Source organism: Condylura cristata, unplaced genomic scaffold, assembly GCF_000260355.1.
Source record: "Condylura cristata isolate star-nosed mole 26May11 unplaced genomic scaffold, ConCri1.0 scaffold00011, whole genome shotgun sequence".
Taxonomy (NCBI): Eukaryota; Metazoa; Chordata; class Mammalia; order Eulipotyphla; family Talpidae; genus Condylura; species Condylura cristata.
The window spans coordinates 28,645,671-28,663,587 of record NW_004567112.1 but is presented as its reverse complement, the minus strand read 5'-3'; the positions used below and the strand labels follow the sequence as shown (position 1 = coordinate 28,663,587).

The 17,917-nt window shown below is 38.4% G+C and overlaps 1 protein-coding gene across 2 annotated transcripts in view; it reads right to left on the bottom strand.

The window, feature by feature from the left end:
• GRID1 (glutamate receptor, ionotropic, delta 1) overlaps positions 1–17,917 on the bottom strand; it is a 563,561-nt gene that overhangs the window by 82,612 nt on the left and 463,032 nt on the right. For both annotated transcript variants that reach the window (XM_004680682.1, XM_012723971.1), the window contains exons 9-12: positions 14,573–14,674; positions 12,925–13,122; positions 8,808–9,132; positions 7,474–7,612 (exon numbers count right to left, since the gene is read on the bottom strand). In XM_004680682.1, the coding sequence (XP_004680739.1) occupies positions 7,474–7,612; positions 8,808–9,132; positions 12,925–13,122; positions 14,573–14,674 (764 nt within the window). The remainder of the gene's footprint in view (positions 1–7,473; positions 7,613–8,807; positions 9,133–12,924; positions 13,123–14,572; positions 14,675–17,917) is intronic.

Here is a 17,917-nt window from a genome sequence, read left to right as displayed (position 1 = left end):
TTTTTTTAATTATTACAAAAGTTTATTTTTACATCATTTTGCACATTTTTTTTTCCATCTCGATCAACCTACTATATTCTTAAGGATGTTTATTTCTAGGTTTATGAGGGATAATATCCTTTCTGGCTTTTGATATCACAGTTATGGCAATTTCATTTAATGAATTAAAAAAAATTGCTCCTCCTGCATTGTCTGAAAGAGATTATGAACAGTGTTATTTGAATGTTAGATACAACTGACCTGTGACGCCATCTGGGTAGGAATTTCATTTGTGACAAAGCTTATAATTCCAATATTTTTAATAGATATATAATCCGATTTTCTGTTTTTAAACTGGTTTTGGTAACTTGTTTTTTAAGTATTCATTTTATCTAAGTTAATGATTTTTTTAATGTTATCTCATTAGCTGTATGATGTGTAAAAGATCTACAGTGACATTTCCACTTTCATTCCCCATAATGGTAATTTCATTTTTTGCTCACTTATTATTTTTTTTTATTACTCTTGTTTGGGGTTTACAAATTTTATTAAACTTATCAGACAAACATCTTTTATTTTGATGATTATCTGTCATAACATATATTTCTCCCTTTATTATATTGAATTACTCAATATTAAGATAATACTGAATTTAGTTTATTCTTATTTTCTATATATTTAAGACAACTAAAAATTGTTAAGCATTTGAAGCTACAAACTTTCATTTAAACACTATTTTAGCTACATTACACTAATTTCTCATATTAAATAATTTTTTTCCTTTGACCCAAAGATTTCAAATTGTGAATTTACATTTCATTGTGGATTTTTAAAATAATTTATTTTTATTTATATTTAACATAATTTAAATATATATATATATATATATATATATACACACACATACACACACACATATATATGTATATAATTGACAGAAAATACTCTTAAGTTTCACACTTCTAATTTACTGGGATTTAATTCTATAGTCCAATGAGTCATCTATTGTGGTGGATAATCCACATATATTTGAAAGAATGTATATTCTGAAATTGTTGAGTATACTTATTTAACTGTTAATGATATCAAATTTCCTGATAATGTTATTGGATGTTCTATTGGTTTCTTGAACTTTTGTTTACTGATTATATATGTTTTAAAGAAAATCAAGTTAAAATTTGACTACTTTATATTTTTCTATGTCTCCCATTTTATATTATACCCTTAGATTTTATGTTATATACTTAGGTAATTTGTTTTTAGGTGCACATATATGAAGATTTGCTGTCTGAAGTTCCCATTTTATTGTGTCCCATAAATAATATAAATTATTATAAATACTAATGTCCAAAATAAAATGTCCCTTTTATTCCTTGTCAAGGGAATCTAAGTCTACTTTGTCTAACATGAGATAGCCTGACTAGCTTTCTTACGCTTACTGTTTGCATGGCAAACCTTTGTTCATCCCTCTTAGTCCACCTGTATCTTTATTTCTTCTGTAGGCACACCATTAATATACACTGCCTTCTTTTCCCAGTTTGTGGTACCGCAAAAGCAGGAAGTGAAGTGTAACTCAGTTAAAAGGCTTTTGTTAGATGCATTCAATCACTTCAGGCTACTAGAATTTTTTAGGTCATTTTTCAAATGCAAGGCAGTGTTTTCCAAACTTTAGTGTAAATAAAAATCAGTTGGAGATCTAATTAGATGCAGATTCTGATTCTGGAGATGTGAGGTAAGGCTTGAGATTTCAATTTATGCCAACAATGCCGCTCTGCATATACACACTGAAGAGCACAGATCTATAGGATCCTAACTCACAGAGTCATTCAGGTCTTCTGTGTTGGCGTCACCAACCCGAATGACTTCATGATGGAAGGTGGCTACTTGAGACCATAAAGCAGGCAGGAAGAACAAAAAGGGTGCTGGGGCCAGAAGCAACCTGAGGAGTGCTAGCGCCACCCAAAATGATCAAGATTAAATAATTCAGACACCATGCTGCCTGGGAAACAAGCTTAGAGGTAAATTCAGATAGTTTCCAACTGTTTATGATTCCTTTTCAATGCATCCTCACACCAAAACATAATGATCCATGAGTAAACAGATTTTAAGTTCAAGCTACAAAGTACAATTGGGTTGGGTTTGAACATGATTGTATAGTTATACTATCAACAGCACAATGGATTAAAGAAAAACTGATAACTGGCATCATTTTGTATAGTTAATAATTGACAACTAATTGTTCATTCCATATTTCCCCCATTTTATCTACAAATATATCTTAAACTAACATGGGTGTTACTAGCAATACATACATGTACATATGCATGTATGTGTGTATATATGCATACAGAGAGAGAGAAATTGTATTATTTTTTAGCACTTAATAATATTCCATTACTTGGAAGCACCCAATTTACTTATCCTTGCACCCTTGGAGGGTTATTACATCACCCTCGAGATATACTCTATTCTTGCCCTTATGATAGATAAGAAAAGTGAAGTACATGGAGAGGTATAGTAATCTCCCAAAATTGTACAGCTATTAAGTGGAAAAAAGGATTTGATCCCTGACAGTCAAAGTGCAGTGCTAGTGATATTTGTTTTCTCTTACATGCGCTACTGTGCTCCTGTCTTCCAACATAAACCCCTGGACCAAATGTGACCCCTCTCAAAAAAGGGGTGTTACTTAAGATTTTTTTTAATATTTATTTATTTATTTATTCAACAGAACTGGGGTACAGGCCAGAGATGCGGAGGGTGAGAGAATTCACCAGCGACAGAGTGGGGAGCAGAACAGGCAGATCGACGAAGTACACTGCTGAGGGGAGCAGCGGGCGGGCCAGGAGAGGTCTTCCACGACATGTGGTCACCTCTGGGGCAGGCGGGGATCGAACTCATGCGGAAGCGGCTCTTTAGTTTCTTAGTGCAGTGCTTTAACCCGTTGCGCCACCAAGGAGGGTCTACTTAAGATTTTTAATCATAACATTCCTAAATACAGGACATTGATACCTACAGTGTCCAATCACTTAAACAATGTAACTTTTTCAAATGACTGTTTTCATCATGTTACAGGTAAAGGTCAATTTGTAATGTAAATGGAGATGAAAATAATGACAATATTTTGAGACCATTTTTCCCTGAGCCAAAAGTAAGATATGCCCTCCTCCCATTCCAACTGAAAAAGTCAAAATTTGCTTAAGATAATGGCTTAGTACATCCCTGTTCTCTAAAAGGTTGTGGTCTCTCTTGAATATGAGGCTTCTATTTGCTTTTTTAAGGACTTTATAGGTTTCAAAGATCGGGAAAGTGACTACAAAATGTAAAAGGCTAATTACAATCATTATTAAATGGTTTTATATTAGCATTTAAATGGTAGGTTGAAGATCATCTAGATTAGAAAGATATGTCAATAGAGAAAGGACATATATCCATCATCTTCATCCTTCCAGACAACTACTGAAATGACCAAGTAATTTTTTTTAACTATAGGGTATTATGTATCTTGAACCTAAGGAAGTATGTACTTCACAGATATTTTGGGAAGATGGAAGAAGCAAATTAGTGGGAGGTAGCAATAGGAAACTCAAATTCATCTTGCTTTGAAAGTGCACGATCTCAGTGGATTTCCTTTTATATCTACATAGACTAAATAGTTCAAAGTAGCAACAATGGAAGGCTCCCAGATTCCTTTGAGCTCTGTGGGGTGCAGAAACCCCAGTTCACTGGCATTTGTCTCTGACGCAAAGAATAGTAAAGCCAGAAAAAAAGGTTAAGAAAAATGAAACCATACTTCTAAAAGTTAAAAATTTATCACCATGACAAAAACTCAAAAGGGAAAGTTTTCTTTTAGACATAGAAATGTAGAAAGAAATTTACGTCACAGTTTCTATCCATTCCCCCACCTCCCCCCACCACACACACACAAACCCAGGTTAAGATCTGAGAGAATGTTTCTTCCTGCATCCAGGCATACTACTGAGAAATCCTTTAGCTATAGGGGATCATGTATAATGAACCTAAGGAAGTATACTAGCCACTCAACCAATATTTATCTGCTAATGGAATGGGTTTTCCAAGTACGAGTAAGGCAAATTAGGTCTTAAAAAGAGTATGGAGGCATAAAGAAAGGATTCATAATGAAATAAATGTGTGTATATGTGTGTATACATATGTGTGTACATATATACATAGATACCCATTATATGGCATTTTATATATATATATATATATATATATATATATATATGGCATATATTTTTTAAAAGAACATTAGAAAACATGTTGAAACTTTCTTAGAAAAAAAAAATGCCAGTGGAAATGCAGTAAAACTTTAAACTATTTTTTTTACTGTCAGTATAATTCACAATAGTAAGGATCCATTATAACAAAAAATAAAAATGACATCCATAAAAAGTGACTGAGATATAAAAGAGGCACTAACAGAGTGGGAGGAAGAAAAAACTAAAGGAACAAAAAACATGTAAGTAGGATCTATAGACTCAATGCCAAATACATGAACACTGGAGAAAAATATAGCCAAATGACAAATTCTCCAAGAATGAAAAGGAAAAGGATAATGTGTATCAAAAATGATCAGAATAAATGGACATGGAAGGACTCACAGCACAAAAAGATGAAAAGTTAAAGTTCTTGGAAACAAGACAAGGATACATGGGGAAAAAATTAAAAGACTTGAGCTGAGTACAAGTTTCTTTTTTGCATATAATATGACACAGAATCTAACACAGAATTTAATAAGCATGAGTAATGACATATAGGTTGACTATTAAATGTGGATGAACATGTTTAAATTTAAAAATGTTAATCAAATTAATTATAAATGAGAACGAGTATAAAAAGTAGAGGAGGGGAAGAAAAAGAAGAGAGAGGAATAAAAGATGAAAAAGAAAAGGGGTAGGAAGGAGGGAGCAGTAGAAGTGCAGGGGAGGAGGAGGGAGAGGGGAAAGTGGGAACGAGGAGGGAGAAGGAGCAAGGAAGAGGGAAATGCACAGGGAATGGTGTCTAGGATTGACAACATACTAGTCTGCCAAAGAAGTTAACAATTTTTAAATACTGAAATCATATGATCTCTTCAGATCACAAAAGAATTAAGCCACAAGTCCAGAACAAAAAGAAAATAGGAAAACTCAAATATGTGGAAATTAACACACTCTTACAAACTAGTAGGTCAAAGAAGACATCACAATAGGAAGCAGAGAATAGAATAGAGAGATATGAATGAAATTAAATAAAAGCCAAACTGGGTATCCCTGGTTTCCCAAGGATAAAGTCACACTGCTATTAAGCTATCACCAGACACTGCGGCATGAGCTCAATCCCCAGCCAGGGCACTGACCCACACGGCATAGCAGAACTCTCCTGTCTCACCTGATGCTCCCCTCAGCAGTGGATTTCAGCCAATCTGCTTTTTCTGCTCCCCACTGTCTGTTGTGAATCCTCTTGCCCTACTACTCTGTATCACTGGCCTACACCACAGTTCTTATAAATAAATGAATCTTAAAAAAAAAATAAAAGCACAACATACCAAAATTTACAGGATTCAGAGGAAAGCAATGCTAAGAGGGAAATTTCTAACTATAAATGTTTTGACTTAGCAAAGAATAAAGGTCTCAAATAAACAAGATAGCTTTATACCTCAGAGGACTAAGAAAGAATAAACTAAATCTAAAGCTAGCAGACGAAAGGAAATAATGTGAGCAGATACACATAAAATAGAAAATTTAAAAAGTAGAGAAGAATCAATAAAATCAGCACCAATTCTTCTAAAAGATCAAAATTGACACAAAATTGATAAAGACAAAAAGAAGACTCAAATAGCTAAGATAAAAAGGTGTTGAACATAATTATTCATTAGGAAAATACAACTTAAACCATATGGTTATCATGCCACTCCCAGCTAAATGGTAAAATAAAAAATATGGAATGCTTGAAAAGATACAAAGAAACTAGATTATTCCTACACACCAGCACAAACATAAAATGAAAAGCACTTGGTAGTTTTTTATAAACCTGAAATTGCAATTACCACATAACCCAGAAGCTGATCTCTTATGTATTTATCTTACATAAATGAAAATTTATATGTACTCAAAAACCTGTATAGAAATGTACATAGCAACTTTGTTCATAAATACCCCAAACTGCAATCAAATTTATTCAATATATGAATGGTCAAACCAACTGGTTAATGGGATTCTACCAGCAACAAAAAGCAAGAACTATGAATACAACCTGGTGGAACATCCAAAGTACAATGCAGACATGGGTGTGATGATACAATGGTTTAATGTCTTTTCTGTGGTGATGAATTACATAAACCTACATGTGATCAGATTATGTAGAATCAAATGCACGGTGCGCACACATACACACACACAAAGAAATGAGTGCAAGTGTAGGGAGAAATCTGAGTAAAATCAGCTGGTTGGATCCATGTCAATACCTTGGTTGCAACACACTATAGTTCTGCAAGATGTGTAGATGTTTTCATTAGGGAAAACTGATTAAAGGATATTATGAGAACTCTCTGCATTATCTTTTGCAACTGCATGTGAATTTATAACTGTCTCAACAAAAATGTCCATTCCAAAAAAATAAAATCTAAATAGTAACACACTTAATTTTGAATCTTAGTTGAGTCTGAACTCTTAGTGAGCTGGCTGAGTATGGATGACTTGATCAGGGCCTGGTTCAAAAGAATCAGTACAGAACAAAGAATTGAATGAGGAATTACTGAAACCAGCAGCCCAAAAAAATCATACTCCAGGACCAAGTGAGGTGACAGCAAAGCCAATATCATACCCTTGTGCCAAAGGAACTGTAGCCACTTTAGAGACCACCTATCTAACATGTGTTTACTTTGCTCATTTATTTTGTAATTTGCACTATGGGTTGGAATTTTACCACAAAACAAAGGCATTGCCAAGTAATTTCACTACTTTAAACTAACTCGTTTCTGCCATATTTTTAACATGTTGGTAAAATGGAAAAACAGTTTAGTGTTTAGTTTCAATAACTTTTTGATTTTTGTAGAAATAAGTGAGATATTCTTCTATTCACTGTGATAACTGGCATGTTTTTAAAAATAATTTTAAGGTGTTAAGATTTTTAAAGTATGTTAGACATGTGATATTCATTAGTTTTAATGTAATGTTTAGATTATGATTAAGTAAGCTCATAGTCAACATCTAAATGTCTAAAGTCTGAGGAAATTTGTTAACTAACATTTTGATTTATTAGTCATATCAGCAGTATGTGAATGTTTGGGAAAATAATTTTAATGAATTTATATATCTATTTAATTGTGCATGAAATAAAATACAACAGGAGTGCAGTTCTTCATGCATTAAGAATTCCAAACTGCAGATCTGGGATCTACCTTCATCTCTGTACCTGCAAAATGCCAGGTTGACCTCTCACTATAGCTGCTCAGAAATAAGTGGCTCCAGGTCTGGCAGCAAGAGCAGAGCTTACCGTATGGGGTTGTCCATCCTGGACACTGTGAGGAAGGCGGCAAGATTAGCCGTGTAGGAGGAGCACACGATGAGGGTGAAGAGCCACCAGCTGCCCATCACGATGCGCATGGCCATGGAGTTCACTGAGGACTCTCCCCCTTTGGGAGAAAAACAAAGTGGATTGTCACTCTCACTCCCATCCCCACCCCACAGAAAAGTGCCTCTCTGAAGCCAAGCAAAGGCTCTCGCCACTGGCAATACCTCAATGAGGAGCAGAAGGAGCAGGGATGGGACTGCCTGCCAGGCAGGAGGGATTATGTCAACTCTGGAAAGAATACTATGAACACCATTCTTGGAAAGGGCTGGAAAACCACAAAATGTGGAAAATCCAGGGTTGGCCTTTTGTGATGCCAAGTTTGTTAACATGCCCAGGATGTCGTTATATTGAGTGATGAATATAAAATCTTACAGATAGAAGATTCTACCTCACAATGTTAAGAACTTCTATGGGGGAAACCTAATGTGAGGTCCTGTTCCAATTTCAAATTCATCTTGAGTCGTATCTGGAATTTAACTCCTACTCAAAGGGTTCCCTAGCTTACTTTTAAATCTCAGAAATGAGATGTACCATATCCCTTTCATTAATATTCAGCTCTCACTAGATGACTTTTTTTTCCCCAGGATTTTCAGAATTCATTGCATGTGACGTTCAGGCAGAATCTGCTTCTTTGAGGCCAATTATTTCTCTTCAGTCCCTGAGGTGGTAGCAGAAGAATGCTTCTTACTGACTCCTCTTATATAACTTCACAAACAGGTGATACATATTTTGCCATGGGCAAATAAGGCCAAGACCCACATTAAGGATTTTACAATTTGTCATGGTGGGTCAAAGCCATTCAATACTGTAATTCCCAGAGTGCTCTCCAGGCTTCTGAGAAATAGGACAGTTTGTATCTCAAGAACGGCTGGAGTACTGCTTAGATGATTACAAAACAATTGAGAAATTTTTCCCCATTAATATTTCAAATTTAAACAAGATTCAGTTCCATTTGACAACCCCATGTGCATAACAATCAATCGAATGTGGGAGGGGAAAAAAGTGCAAAGCAGAACTCCAAAGTTAATTTTATCTAAAGTGGAGAATCAGGAATTGAAGTTGAGATCCTTGTTGTCATGTCATTTAATTTCCCTCTGATATTATTTAGAGAAATCTGGAGCAGTAAGGTATTAGCACTATCCTAGTGATTAAAAGAAACTGCATTTAAAATGATGTAATAAAAAACATCAAAGACTGCTAATGGGTAAGTTCTCCCAGGCCCTGGGGCTATTCCCACCTCAGAAAACAGGAGGTACCTTGCTGTACAAAGGCTCCGTAGACGATCCAGATGGCACTGTGCAAGGTGGCGGAAGCAGAGGGTCGGGGCTGGGAGGCAGTCTGTGCCCTCACAGCCTGGATCCGGTTCAACACAAATATCAGCACGCCAACCACAGGGATGGCAGCCGCAATGCAGGCCCACACCGCAAAATCAAATGGAGCAAAAAGGGAGAAGATGCTGATTTTCTCCTCGGGCTTCTTGATTAGAATCCCCACTGAATAGTCCATGTACCGCTTGCTGAAGTCCACGACACTCTCCCTCTCTGGGGTGATGGTGATGGCAGAGATGGCCAGGTCTGCTCTCTGTAAGGCAAAACCATCTCATTACAGGCAGTCCTTGGCTAGCTTCTGGCTTCCACCCAGGTCAAGGTCTGCTCTCTGCCCTTTCACTTGTCGTGATGAAAGGCAGTGTATCTGAGAGTTGGTGGCTTGTGACCTTTAACAATGTAAAGAAAATTCAAAACTAGGTGGACTGTTATTACCTTTTTCACCTTTTATAAATTTCCCTCTCAAACAGTAAAATTCTTGGACACCTCTTCTAGAAAAAGCCTATAAAACACCTTCACTCCCATATGAATTGGTTTTTCTTTACCCTCTTATGGTTCCCCCAGCAAACTATAGCTATTTCCTTTCTTTTGCTGGTATTTCCCTCCACTCAACCTAAGCCCTACTGAAAAGTCCCTGCAATCTTTTTATTGACTTATCTCCATCTTTCCTATACTTTAAAGCCACAGGGACACTCCTTTTTTCCATCAAGCCTTTCCCATATCCAATTATCTACACTGATGTCTGTCTTTTAGAAAATACTTTAGAAATTATATGGTGAGTTAGAACCTACTTTGAATTTCATTGAAGTATCAGCCCCTGGTTGTTTTATATGCAGGCTCTATGCCAAAAAGTAAAATTCACCAATAAAAAACTTTTGATCCTCCACTTCCCACAATTCATGACTTGTGGAGATAGTTTGATCCTCCCCATAGAAAAACTATTTTTGAAGGTATTTTCTGAGCAAATTGTACCATAACCTCAAAAGTACCTCCGAAAATTTTGCTTTCTAAGATGGGTTTCATTTTAATAATATACAAAGACCCCTTTAAGATGGAGGTTGGAGTCTTATCTACATAGCAGGTAAAAATGCACCCCTTCAGGAGAGGCAAATTAAAACCACAATGAGATACCACTTCACCCCAGTGAGAATGGCACATCTGCAAACAACTAGCAACATCAAATGTTGGCGAGGATGTGGAGAAAAAAGGAACACTCCTGCACTGATGGTGGGAATGCAAACTAGTACAACCACTATGGAAAACTATTTGGAGGTTCCTTAAACAGCTAACCATGGAGCTTCCCTACGACTCAGCAATCCCATTCCTAGCTATCTACCCAAAAGTCACAAAAACACTGATTCAAAAAGATATCTGCACCCCCATGTTTATTGCTGCTTTATTCACACTAGAAAGACATGGAAACAACCCAAATGCCCAAAAGTGGATGCCTGAATTAAAAAAAATGTGGTACATATATACAATGGAATATTACTCAGCAACCAAAAAAAAGAAAGAAAGAAAGAAACACATGTCTTTTGCAGCAACATGGAAGGAGCTGGAAAAGATCATGCTTAGTGAAATAAGCCAGAAAGAAAAGGAAAAACACTGGATGGTTTCTCTCATAGCAGGAATATAATGATAATGATGAACAGCTATATACCAGAGACATTGTGAGGGTGTGGAGTGGGGAATGGGATCAAAAATAATGGAGGGAGGAAAATGCACTGGACTATGGTGAGGATACATGGGTGATTTGGTGATGGGAAACCCAAGGAGATTGCAAATAATTTGGAAAAATGCACGAAAATATGTAAAAATAAATTATTATAAATTTTTAAAATAAATGCACCCGTTCAACTACAAGAGCCCCACAATATATAGTGATCCTTGTTATCCTGATTCTTGGGCCCCCCCAATCCATCTACATATTCAAGTTGGGGAAATACACAGAGGAATTTTATTCATTTTCACATGTGAGGTAGAGGGACAGATATTCTGATGTTCTAAACCATTAAACCCAACATAACTAGAGTAAAGGGAAAAGAACTGTCAGAAGTGACTATGCTGGAGGTCCTCTCTTACACTTGTCACATTTGCTTCTCTGAGTCTTGCCTCTCTCCCAGAAACCCAAATCCAGGGATGTTTTTAAGGATCCTGAGAGTTTGCAGCCTATTTACGGACTAAGAAAGTGAGCAGGGTAGGTTTGCAATACAGAATGGAGGGAAATTTATGAAGTCAGGTCCAGAGAAAGCACAAGGGAATCAACTCATGACACAGGCATAACAGTGACTTGCAAGAAGAGAAAAACCACCCTCCCTCTGAAACCAGGAGCGGCCAATGTTGGCACACATGAAGTTTACAGAAAACTGAAGTAGAATTTCAAGCCCAGAAATCTCAATTACTTTCCCTAATATAGGAGCACAATAGTTATATCTAAATGGAGGATAAAAGGTTATTAGGTTGCTTCAGGAGAAAGGTGAAGTTTTAAAACACTTAAAAAGATAACCAAGGGGCCTGGCAAAGGACATGCTCAGGAACTTGAATTGCCCTGATAGTCCAGCTGATTTGGAAGCCACACACCGTTCAAATATCCATCTGGACATATCTGTGATTTTCTTCTCTAAAGCTTGTAGCAACCTAGATATCAGAGTCAGAAAGCAAGATAATAGAACAATGCAGGGTTTGCATGCAGCAAGACATCAAAACCATGGAAAATGACAAGGAATGAAGGGTGCAGGGGTTTGTCTGCTTCGTTGTGGAGTATATGAGAGGGTGAAGCTTCAGAAAGACACAGGGAAGGAAGCACCTTATGGAAGGAAAAACCCCAAACACATATGCTAAGTAGAAGGGCCAAACACAAAAGGCCAAATACTGTATGACTCCACTTATATATTAAGTGTTCACAAGAACAAATCTGTAGAGATGGAAAGTAGACTAATGGTGGCCTTAGGTTGGGCTGGGAATGGGATTAACTGTAAGTGAATAGAAGGGATTTCAATGGAATGATGGAAGTAGTCTAAAACTAGATTACAGTGACAGCTGAACAACGCAGGGAATCTAAAAAGCACTGAATTGTACATCTGAAATGAATGGATTTTATACTGTATGAATATAAATTATACTGCAACCAAGTGTGTTTTGTAAGTTTAAGAGACACTAGAATGATTACAGTTTTCATGGTTGCTTTTATGGGTTTACAAAGCAAAGGACCAGTGTTTTGGGATCAAAAACCCATAACAGTAAGGACAATAATTTGTAGTCCTGGGTGGAATAGTGACAGCAATATAGAAGATGCTACAGAGCTGCATGAATGTGGGTGCTGGAGTAAAGCACAAGTAAATGTCACTTAGCTTGGAAGTGAGAAAGCCACAGAATGTAAAACAGTCCAGAGTGGTTCACAGAGAAGCTAGAAACTGTCAAGGGGTCTGGCAACAGTAATACTGGAGTCAAATGCCACCATAAAAATGATTGCAAGGGAATGACCCAAATATGATGGGATAATAAGAACAAAGAGAGGGGAACAGCCCAAAGATGGCAATATAGGAGCAAGTAGGCCTCAAGTCATGAGTTTCAATGAGTACACAGGTCCTATAAGGAGGAGGGAGATTAATGATCTGAGGTCAGTATGAAGAGCAACGTCCTATTACCTACACATAGCAATGAGGACACACACATCCTCTTATATCTACAATCCACATACCACAAAGCAAAGAGAATAAGTATCCCCCATGTTCTCCATGAGAACTATTTTCCTATTTCAGTTCCAGTGTGGGGGTGGGCTTCATGAAGGGTGTGTTCTGGAGCAGTCACAGTGAATAGGTTTCAAATGAATAAGTGCAGTGGGCACAGTAGGGAAACACAGGATGCCAGGAGATGCAAAAATAAAAGAGCAAAAATGAGTAGAGCAGAAAGGAGAGTGTTGGAGGAAGAGAGGGCCTTAGAGTGTGTAGAGCTGGTCACAAATAACAACCGAATAACAAGCCAACTCCAGGCATCACTCCAGGGACAGACAATGGTGCCTCTCCCATAAAGCTGCTTTGGGACTTACCTTGCTGATGAGCTCCCCGATCATCCCGTTCCAGGAGGTGTTATGGAGCTGGTGACCATACCTGCCGTCAGGGGCCTGGTAAATCTCGTATTTGAATCCAAGAGCCTTGGCCAGTGCATCTAGGACATCTATGGAGAACCCTTTGTAGCGCTTGGGCTGCCCAAGGATGTTCTCAGCCACCATCACAAAAGGTTCTTCCTGAGGAAAACAGCATGATTGTTCTTCAATTAAATAACAAGCTCATTCACACACATCTTTCCAGGCTATTGTTGAAAATAAGATGAATAATAACTTAGAACATCTGTGCACAGTACATGTATATACTGATTTATCCTTGGAATCTGAACCTCTCTGCCATTTTCCAAAGCAGTTTAGAGACACTTGGGGCACAGTACACAGGATCATTGCAATGTGCATTTCAATGGAAGAGTGAGATTTCCTTGCTGTGTATTACCTTATCCCAGGCTCTGCCCATAATCCCATCTCAAGTATAACAGTTTATTTTCATTCCTTCATTTGTAACTCAGGATTCTATGCTTAGGAAGTATCCTAATTCTTTAGGGCCCGCAAAAGAAATGGGAGTATTTCTCACTCAGGGTAATAAATGACAAGAATGTTTTATAATATTAGATTAAAAGAAGCCAATGCTAATATCTATCATGTTGTAATAGAGTGATTAATGAGTCCAAGTCACATCACAAGTCACAGAATAAGATTACCCTCCACAGTCTCTAACCCCACAAGTACCTTTACATAGACTATTGGGTGTCTCATGTGCTCCAATAGGATGCATATTCATTCTTGAAACCTCATCCTTCCTCACCACAAGTCTGTGAAACTAAAGAAGGAGCCTTTTGGGGGCAAATATCCCCCAAGAATATATCCTCATTAGTCTAATATACGGAGGTGGGTGGGAGACATGAGGATAATGCTTACTCATGGAATCATACAGGGAATACAGGAACTTTGCTACCAGAAGACTTCTAGAGCTGAGACACAGGTGCCTGCTGGGACAGAGGGAAGCATTGGGACCTTGTGTGAAATGCTCAAGAGAGGGATATCTAACCTGTCTCCTACAGTTCTAAAAAGGTGAAGAAATTGAAAGGAAGATAACTCTATGGCCTGTGAAGGATGTTAAATCTATGGTTCCAGGACAAATGTTCAGAAAAATTACAACAAATCTTCATTAGAAAGACTGCCATGTGGCATTCTTCATTAGAAAGAGTGCCATGTGGCCCATCAATGGTGTTAGATATTGGAAAAATGTCCTACTTCTGGCACTCACTTGGGTTCTCTGGCTACCTACAAAGCTCTACTAAGGATGACCAGTAGGTCAAATACAATTTCCACCCAAGAACAAACAGAGCACTTCTGCTGTTCTCAAACTCAGCAACAGATCTACTAACAGAACAGTGGTCCATTCCTAGAGCAGCTCAGTGGCTGCCAAAGACAGTCCTCAGAGGGCCCCTGGGGCAGAATCTCAAATCACACTCTCTTCATTACTCAGAAGATTGAGTGAGTAAAAGGACTTACAAAAACCCAAGCCACTACTCAAGATCCCCTCTGTCTGAAGTTCAGCCTGAAACCAGACAAGCCTCTGAGTCCAAATCCTCCAGGGCAAACCTCCCCAATATGCCCATGACCCTACCAAGACAGTCACCACTTTGAGAGTCAATCCTTGCAGGCGGCTGCCCATTGGCCTCTCTTGCAGGCTGCCATTCAGGCCTTTCTCTGAGTCCCACGTTGCCAGCTGTGAAGGAAAAGAGAATGTGAGGACAAAATGTACATCTACGTAAACTGTCGAAACTCACTGCCCAACCGGGAGGCTCAATCAGGCTGGTAGGTGGACAGCAGCTGAGATCCAGAGCCAAGTTAACACCTGGGAGAGAATAAAGGTGGAACAGAGTTCCACTTCTTCTATCAGCTTATATGGATCTTGAGAACTTGCCATGTCCTTAAAATCAACTAATACTAATTAAAACCAATTGATAAGAATGTGATTCGACAATGATTTTGTCCAATTTCATTCTGCCCACACACTGAGACTGTCAGAACCTAAATGTATATACTGTCTTCAATTAGTCCTTTGATTTCTCCAGACCAAATAGCCCTATTGCAGCTACCAGGGTAGGATGAGCCCCAGCAGTGAAATAAATAACAAAGACCCAATAGAGCTTACTGTCCCCTGTGAAAATGGTAAAGGGCTCGCTGCCTATCTTACTATAGTGCAAATTTCACAGTTTGTCCTGATATGCAGGTAGAGGCCAAGAATGTACGTGCCTGGGACTGCTATACCCCTTGAGTTTACAGAGCCTATTCTATCACCCAGTGATCTCTCACAGGCACCCTAAGGTGGACAAGGAGACCCTATTCTGGCTTAGGGACAACAGTAGACACTCATGCTCTTGGGACTTCCCTCTCTGCAACCCCACAAGTTCTGGACAACAATGCTGAAATCTTCCCCTGGTCAGTGATTCTCAACCATCAATTGGTGAGATGGAAAAAAAAAAGTACAGCTACCAATCCCCACCTCAAGCCCATTTAGTCAGGATCTCAGTGGTTGGGCATGAAAAATGTTAATGCTTCCCCAGCGATGCTGGTGGAGAACCTCTGCTATTCTAGGTCACTGAAACTCTAACTTGGCTGCATATTGGAAACTCTTAAGAGGGTTTTAAAAACACACTGAAGGCTGGACCCCACCCCCAGAGATTCTGATTTAATAAGTTTGTGATGAGCTGGATATGGATATTTTAGCTCCTCGAGTGATTCTAATGCACAGTCAGGACTGTAAATCACTGTTACAGATTAATGCAGTGATCCTCAAAATGTGATATGCACTCAAATCACCCAGGGGTTTTATATCACATTCTGATTCTGGGGCCTGAGATTATTTCTGTTTGACAAGTGCTCAGGTGTTGCTGCTAATGCTTAACTGTGGATCACCATCTAAGTAGCAAGGGATTAAAGAATCAGACTTTCATATGCAGCATCTATTCTTCATCAGGGGAAACCCACAAGACCTCTCTCTAAGCTGCACAAAAAGCTATCCATCTGTGGAAAAGTGCCACCAGGTTCCCCACAGAACTCACCAATGGCACCTCTTGAAGCTACATCTTCACATCTGTGACTGGGTACACTGAGTCTTGACTATGAGGCTACCTGTCAGCATTCATGGGATGATTCTACCTGAAAGGCCCTAAAACCCAGATGTGTGCCCTAGAGCCAACTTCAAAGGAACATGAAAACTCCTATCACTTTGGACATCACACCAAGGCCTACTCCATCCTAACTGATGGGATGCCTGGCAGTGAAGAAAAACCATTTAGTTAAAAGCATAACCATTTACTCTGAAGAGCTCACCACTATCACCACTTATTAAATTGAGGGACACTTCAGTGAAAAGCAAAGTTAACATCTACTCAAAAATCTTGTTCAAGGACATCAAAGATTCTACATTCTGGTAACTGATAACAATAAAAAGAAAACTTCATCGATATCTTCATTGGGTTTTAGGAAATAGCACTGGAATACAGAATTTGTACAGAATAAAAATGCTGGGAAGGATTTTTCTGGGAAGGGAAAAGAAGACAAAGGGACTGATGAGGTGATACCCCATATTCTTTGAAACCTTGGTGTGGACTCAGGGGACTCAGAGTGTGCATATGGGCTTCCTGTACTTCCTCCCCATAGCAACTACTCCAGGCATTGGAATTCTTAGCCTTGATGCACTGTCTGCTGTACCTCCTGAGTTGGTGGGAGTAGGAAGGTCTCCTTGACCACCTCAATGACTCAGTGCCATAATGAACACAATCTTGTCCTAATGATGATATGTCATTCTCAGGACTAGATATTCTTGCCTGCATCAGGACTTGAATCCCTGACACCTGCTGCCAAAGCTCCCTAACTTCGGTGAAGGAGCATCTTGATTCTGTTGCCCTGGCTTGGATATATGCCTGGAATAAGGCTCTTGGCCTTGACAGATTAAGTTTTAGTTGCTTTTTTCTTGAGATTGCAATCAAGTTCTGGATGTTTAGCTCAGCTCTGCCTCTTAATGTTGTTCCACACCACCCTCTGTTTCTAATCCAGGTACTGCCTGGCTCAAACAGCAGTACCTCTACCCTAGAGTATTACAAGAACATCCCCAATCATCTCACTAGTCCCCAACCTGTCTCTTATAGTCCTCCTCCACTGTGTTGATATGCATCTCTATAATAATAAACTCAAACATGAACTATACTAATTAAAACTTCATAACAGCTTTCCATTTCCTAACACTTTTAAGTTTGGTCTAAAAGAAAAGCCCTCCTAGTCCAACCCAGCCCCGACTCCCAGCATAGCTTCAGGTCATGCAGCAACAGTGCACTTCAATCCTTCTGCTGCCCATAGCTTCCTCATGCACATCCGGTTTCCTCCTAACTCTTTACACCAGCTCTGTCTACCTATAATGCCCTTTTTCTTCCATGAGGTCTGGTAAACTCTCACTCATTTTTAAAAAATAAGTTTTCCTAGGAAGCTACATGCAAAAAAAATGAAACTAGATCACTACCTCACACCATACACAAAAATCAACTCGAAGTGGATTAAAGACCTAGACATAAGAACGGAAGCCATAAAATACCTGGAAGAAAAAATGGGTAAAAAACCGCACGACATACACTTTGCGACATCTTTAAAGATACAGCACCCAATGCAACAACAGTGACGGTGATGATAAATGGATGGGACTACATCAAGTTAAAGAGCTTCTGTACAGCAAAAGAGACATTACAAAAAAACAAACAGACATCCACTGAGTGGGAGAAAATTTTCTCACACAAACTAGCAATAAAGGATTGATCACAAAGATAAACAAAGAACTGATGAAACTCAACAAAAATAAATAATCCCATCCAAAAAATGGGCAGAAGAGCTAAAAGACACTTCTCCAAAGAGGAAAGGCAGATGGCCAACAAGAATATGAAAAAATGTTCAACATCACTTGTAATGAGGGAGA